The sequence below is a fragment of the Lithobates pipiens genome, unplaced genomic scaffold (assembly GCF_037356315.1).
Source record: "Lithobates pipiens isolate NorthernLeopardFrog02 unplaced genomic scaffold, aLitPip1_a1.2 Scaffold_13, whole genome shotgun sequence".
Lineage (NCBI taxonomy): Eukaryota > Metazoa > Chordata > Amphibia > Anura > Ranidae > Lithobates > Lithobates pipiens.
Window position 1 is genome coordinate 396,029,706 of NW_027507718.1, and position 7,061 is coordinate 396,036,766.

Consider the following 7,061-nt stretch of genomic DNA (forward strand, 5'->3'; position numbering starts at 1 on the left):
GGGGTGCCAAGGTTCGCCATCACTGACCTAGGGGATGAGTCTTCCAGCAGGACTGCTGCAGACCAGTAAAAAAAAGGAAGAGGCTTCAGGGGATGGGTAGCACAAACAGGAGGCCTGCAGCAACAAAGAATTTATAAACATATAATGAGCAAAAAATGTTAACTTTGGGGACAAAAAAAAAGTTTACCCTTGCAGCGGCTCTCCTTCTCCATTGCAGGAGTTAACTGCTTGTTTTGCCTAGGGGATGACTAATAAGGTTACATACTTACCATATACTGTGTGTGTGTGTGAACACCGTTCTAGGTTAGTATCCCATCTCCACCCAGAAGAAAAAAACAAGGTGCTGGCCCCATCCATCATGGATTCCAATGAGCAAAAAAGAATTCTGGTTGGCCACACGTCCAGTATAATCACCTTTTATTTCAGCAAATCCATACAAACATGTCCAAAAACCTAAATGGAGGGAAACAGCATCACCAGCGAATGCGTTTTATGCTCCCTTGGCGCTTAGTCATACCTCGCATACAAATGTGCACACTCTCACAGGTTTAATTTGAGGGTATGTACATCCAAAATCGGAGGAAGGGTTTAGGAATTACAGCCCTTAAGAATAGCCATCCCCTTTTCCAAGGGACCAAAAGTAATCGGAGAATTGAATCAAAAGCTGTTTTAGGTCCAGGTGTGGGCTTCTCTGTTATTTCTTCATCAATTAAGCAGGTAAAAGGTCTGGAGTTGATTCTAAGTGTGGTATTTGCATTTGGAATCTATTGCTGTGAACCTACATTATGCATTCAAAGGAGCTGTCCATGCAAGTGAAACAGGCCAATGTAAGGCTTCAAAAAAAAAAAAACAATCCATCAGAGAGATGGCAGCAACATTAGGCATGGCCAAATCAACAGTTGGGTACATTCTGAGGAAAGAAGAACGCACTGGTGAGCTCAGCAACATAAAAAGGGCTGGACATCCACTGAAGACAACAGGAGGTGGGTGTATCATTGTCAAAGTCTACAATCAAGAGAAGACTTCACAAGGGCAAATACAGAGGGTTTACCACAAGGTGCATTCATAAGCCTGAAGAATAGAAAAGCCAGATTAGACTTTGCCAAAAAAGCATCTAAAAAAAGCCAGACCAGTTCTGGAAAAGCATTCTTTGGACGGATGAAACTAAGATTAAGCTGTACCTGAATGGTGGGGAGAATGCTTGGAACAGCTCATGATCCAAAGCACACAATGTGGCTGATTTACGAACGGTTTGCACCATGAGTTGCGGCGCACGTCAATGCGCAACAGCCGTTTTTGTATTCACAAAGCATTTGCGCCTGTAACACAGCGCAATTCCCCATTTACTATGAGCATGCTGGCGCACGGGCGGCTGCGATCTGTGCACTGCTATAGGCCTGGCGCACAGCATCTTCAACTCAGAATTAAAAGAAGCTGGAAGTGCCAATATTATGGGGGTGATGTGAGGAACTATAGATATGATTGTCCAGGTAACAAATATGCCCAAAATAGAATGGAAAAGTAACTCTCTGAGCAAGCTTGCTGCGCCTGCAAATACACTCGGAACTGCGCTAGGTAAACTTATGCACTGCGCATGCGCAAGCGGCATTTGCGCCCGTTCAAGTGCTCTGGTTCACTGCGCCAGCAAAATCTTAGTAAACATCAAGCCACGTAGATTAATTTGCATAAGTTGAACAGGCGCACCTCTCAACTTTTGTTTGTTTTTTGCGCTGGTTCACTTATGTTTTTTTTTTTTTCTTTATAAAGCTATTTGCGCACAGGTCATGTTAGCATTAAGAAAAAAAAAATGCATGGGGGTCCTCCGAAATTCCATACCAGGCCCTTCGGGTCTAGTATGGATATTAAGGGGAACCCCACGCCAAAAAAAAAAAAAAAATGGCGTGGGGGTCCCCCTCAAAATCCATACCAGACCCTTATCCGAGCATGTAACCTGGCAGGCCACAGGAAAAGAGGTGGGGCGAGAGAGCCCCCCCCTGAACTGTACCAGGCCACATGCCCTCAACATTGGGAGGATGCTTTGAGGTCCCCCCAAAGCTTCCTCCCAATGTTGAGGGCATGTGGCCTGGTACGGTTCAGGGGGGGTGCCAGGTTGCGTGCTCGGATAAGGGTCTGGTATGGATTTTGAGGGGGGATCCCCACACTTTTTTTTATTTTGGCGTGGGGTTCCCCTTAATATCCATACCAGACCTGAAGGGCCTAGTATGCTCTTGGAGGGTAAACCATGCTGTTTTTTTGTTTTGTTTTTTAAATGAAAGTCGCTTGGCCTGGGGGCGACTTAGTCGTGTTGTAAGTTGCCCCAAGTCACGCTGTGATTCACACTCAAGTCACGTCCAAGTTGCCCCCCAAAGTTGGGCTGGAAGTCGTGTTGCCCCTGTGTGAATGGACTTATGCGTGCACCGGTTCATACACTCACTTGATAATTTATCTAGCGCACAAATGGAGGTATGAACCAGCGCAGCGCATTCATCTTAGTAAATCAGCCCCAATGTCATCTGTAAAACATGGTGGAGGCAGTGTGATGGCATTAGCATGCATGGCTTCCAGTGGCACTGGGTCATTGCTGTTTGTTGATGATACGACAGAAGACAAAAGCAGCCGGGTGAATTCTGCGGTGTTTAGAGATATACTGTCAGCCCATATTCAGCAAAATGCAGCAAAGTTGATTGGACAGCGCTTCATAGTACAGATGGACAATGATCCAATACACACTGCAAAAGCAACCCAGGAGCTTTTGAAGGAAAAGAAGTGGAATATTCTGCAATAACAGTCAATCACCTGATATCAACCCAATTGAGCATGCATTTCACTTGCTGAAGGCAAAACTAAAAGCAAAAACACCCACAAACAAAGAACAGCTAAAGACTGCTGCAGTTAGAGTCTGGCAAACATTAGAAAGGAGTCTTTGGTAATGTCCATGGGTTCCAGACTTCTGGCAGTCATTGCCAGTAAAGGAAAAGAACAAAATATTAAAACATTTTAATGTTTATTTATGATATTATTTGTCCAATTACATTTGAGCCCTAGAAAATGGGGTGACTGTGTATAAAAATGCTTGTAGTTCCTAAAATGTGTACTTTATATTTATGTTCAACCCCTTGAATTAAAGCTAAAAGTCTACAAATTAATTTGGATTGTTTCATTTTCATTTTATTATGGTGGCATACAGAACCAAAAGTATGAAAATTGCGCCTGTTTCCAAATATATATGGACCTAACTGTATATGCAACAATTACTTGTGATTGGAACAATCTGTGTGAAACAATAGCTTTATTGGCAGTAATTGGCTGACAATGGCCCCTGTTTAGGGATGTAAATGCAGAAGCGAACATATATAATATAATATATATAGAGACAGAGAGAGATCTCTATATATATCTCTCTATATCCGATATAAAACATTAGAATCCTATAAAGAACAGACTGAATGCAAAATAGAACAAATTTTTCGAGAAAGTTAGGAAAAATTAGGAAAATTTAGAAAGTCTTTCAGGGTCACCAGTAGCAAAAACCTTGGATGCACTTTATTCATTCATAAAAATGTGACTATGGCCGTACTACCTACAGGTTGAGGGATTGCCTGCACGACCATCCTTATGACATATTTTATGACATGACCCAAGGCACATTCAAATAATGTAGCTAATGACTTTAATGGTTGACATGTAGATGATCCCTCAGCTGTATCTATACAAGGTGTAGAAAAGATCATATTCCCCAGGAGAGGTGGTGAGAAGTTCAGACTCCTGTGTAAAAGAAGTTTTCTGGATCTTCCGTCTGGGTACACGGAAACCTCAACCATCAATGGGATGTGTTTTATTTTTATGAATGAATAAAGTGCATCCTAGGTTTTTGCTACTGGTGACCCCAATTAGAAATTTTTAATTTTTTAATTTTTTCCTAACTTTAAAAAAAAAAAAAAATGGTTCTGTTTTTTATTTCGTATTCAGTCTGTTCTTTATGATTCTTATGATGTTTTATATATGTTAGTTTCTGCATTTGCATCCCTAAACACGGGCGGTTATCTGCCAATTATTGGCAGCCACAAACCAATTGGTTCACACAGATTGTTCCAATCACAAGTAATTGTTCTATATCTCTGTAGAGGGCATTTGTATGTGAGCTATGACTAAGTACTAAGGCCCGATTCACACCTATACATTTTTAGTGCCTTTTGCAGATTTGTACTACAGAATATGTTACATAGGAAACCATATTAAATGGACTATAGTTCAAATCTGCAAAAAGCACTAAAAATGCATAGGTGCGAATCAGGCCTAAGGGAGCGTCAAACGTGTTGGCTGGCGATGCTGTTCCCCTCCAATTTGTGTTTTTGTGCCTTTTTTTTTTTTTTTATGGGTTTGCTGAAATAAAGGTGATTTTTACTGGACATGCAGCCAACCAGAATTCTTTTTTGCTCATTGCAATCCGAGATGGACGTGGCTAGCACCTGGTCTGTGTGTTTTTAATGGAGGTGAAGATTGGAGACTAACCTAGAGTGGTGTTCACACACATCCAAGGTAAGTAAGTATATAACCTTATTCATCATCCCCTAAGCAAAAGAAGCAGTTAACTTGCAATGGAAATGGAGAACCACTGTAAGTTTTTTTTATTTATTTTTTTTTTTTTGGTCCCCAAAGTTCAGCTTTAAGCAATGTAAGAGTACTTTTTTTTTATTTATTGACTGTATGCCACAAAATATCAAAAAACAGATAACATTTTTTTTCAGTATTCCTCTACTGATGCTCCAGTTATCTATGTTTCTGGAATACTTGTTTTAAAATTTTCATCACATTTTACAATCTACAAGAAGATGAGTAATAAGAAAGTGAAGTTAAGAATAATGTAGATGGTGAACCTGCAGTGCATTATATAAGGCTTCTTGGGATGTGAACTGGCAGGTGTTTTAAATCCTAATCGTACAAACAAATGACAACCGTACAAACTAAACCCCTGTTTTTAACGCAAACTGTTAGGATAATTCGGTTGGTTTCAGGCTGGCTGGCAATTTTCTTTGGTTTTAAATCCAAAGCATGCATGCAGTGTACAATTGTAAGATAAAAATAATAAAGCACCTGGGTGATTATATTAGTAGTACAGTCCACATAGCTTTCTTTTTCAGGGGTTCATGGGCTGGGCTAATAAAAACCTGACAACATAGAGGAAATCCAGAATAATCAATGACCAATTGTATTTCTGAAGTCTTTGTTAGAAAGTAAAATCAGGCATCCAATTTGCTGGATTGGCTGCCACAAGTGTGCTGCTGTTTTAGGATTATATATATATATATATATATATATATATATATATATATATATATATATATATGTATATATATATATATATATGTTATATGATTCTGTGTCTTGATGTTTTTTGTTTTATTTCCTGCAGCTTACCACATACACAACCATGATGTCAATTTCTGAGAACAAGTTTGAGACCTACCTTAGGGACTGTCCAGACCCCTGTATGCCTTGGTGAGAGGGCAAATGCTGGAACTCTGCAGCCCATAGAAAATTGAAGCTCCCTTGACTTGTAAACATTTTACTCTCTTCCCAAAGGGACTGCAATAACAAGCCAGTGTGTACTCTTCTCATGCGACTCTAACAGATTGCACTCCTTTAAAATATGTATTTATTTTAATGTTGAGCTTTATCTTTTCTAAGTCTTGGAAGCCATTTTAACCAATCATATGTCCAAACCAGAGTCTTACAATGTAAATCTAAATTAGCATATGCTATCTATTTCCTTTCTACAGGATGGGCATGTTCTGCATATGGTGGCATGCCATGAGCAACGTTTACAAGCAGAGCAGATAGCTGTTCTATCCCTAAACTGAAACCCAAAAAAAGTTGCCATAGATTACTAATATATTTCATCAATGCCAGCTTATTTTTATGGGATTAGTTCCACTTTAATGCTTACTTATTACTGAACAAGTGTTCCAGAATAACTTAACAAAACAGCAATAGCCTTTTAAATGGTTTACTGTATTGTGACAAATGCAGGGAAATGTAAATAAAATGCTAATATTTTGTTTTTGTAGAGATTTGATATAATTGTATGTTTAGTACACACACTGTACAAGTAACATGCTGCTATCAGAATGTATACCAGGCTCTCGTAATCCGTTTTTATATTTTTGTATAAGATGCTTCTCTTCAGTTTTGTGTGCACTAAACAAAACTGTATACTGCAGACTTTTTATCAATCTAATCAGGGTGATTTACTAAGACTACTGTAATGCTTTGCACTAACCTGGTGAACCTTCGTTCACCTTAAAGACCCAGTTTAAAGTGTACCTGTAGGAAAAGTGGGCTTTGCCTTGTGGGATTTTTCAGTTATTGTTTTTAGAGGAAGCAAGATAAGCTCTAAAATGTCATACTAGTTTTAGCTTTTACCGATGAGCTTTCTTCTATATGGTGCAAGGTGAGATTGTGAACAAATGTACGGTTACATTGATATGCTGATTTTCTGTCTGAATGACTGTTAGACCTAAATCAGACGTTTACTGGATTTGATTAAGATTGAAATACATTCTTTAAAATTAAAGTAATAAAGTACAGTGTGTTAGGGATCAGACAATGTCAATGACAATTCAGTGAAAATATATATAAATGCTGATTTTTGTCCAACTAGTGAATCACAAATTTTTGATTCCCATTTAATATTTCCACGTAGATCTGTTTCATGAATTTGTTTAGGTGAATCAAACCGGATTTAAAAATCAATTTGCTTATTCTTCAAGTCTACCTCCTTTTTTATAGCATTATGTTAAGTAAGGCCTTTAAGTGGAGTTTAATAAAAAGGCATCCTAACCTGAGTGGGTCTTGCAATATATTCTGTTTTGCACTGATAAACCAAATGTTTTTTTAATGCAATGCCATTTAACTATACTGTGCAAGAATCTATTTAAAGTCGAGGTCTGCCCACTGCTACAAAAATTAAAAGCCAGCAGCTGTACATACTGCAGCTGCTGACTTTTCGTAATTGGACACTTACCTGTCCTGGAGTCTCCAGGGATGTCGGCACTGCAGCT

The 7,061-nt window shown here is 39.0% G+C and overlaps 1 protein-coding gene across 1 annotated transcript in view; it reads left to right on the top strand.

Annotated features, from left to right (window-relative positions):
* Positions 1-6,845, top strand: part of ASAH1 (N-acylsphingosine amidohydrolase 1) — a 49,499-nt gene extending 42,654 nt beyond the window's left edge. The window contains exon 14 of the mRNA XM_077477370.1: positions 5,414-6,845. Within this exon, the coding sequence (XP_077333496.1) occupies positions 5,414-5,503 (90 nt within the window). The 3' untranslated portion in view covers positions 5,504-6,845. The remainder of the gene's footprint in view (positions 1-5,413) is intronic.
* Positions 6,846-7,061: the final 216 nt, after the last annotated feature.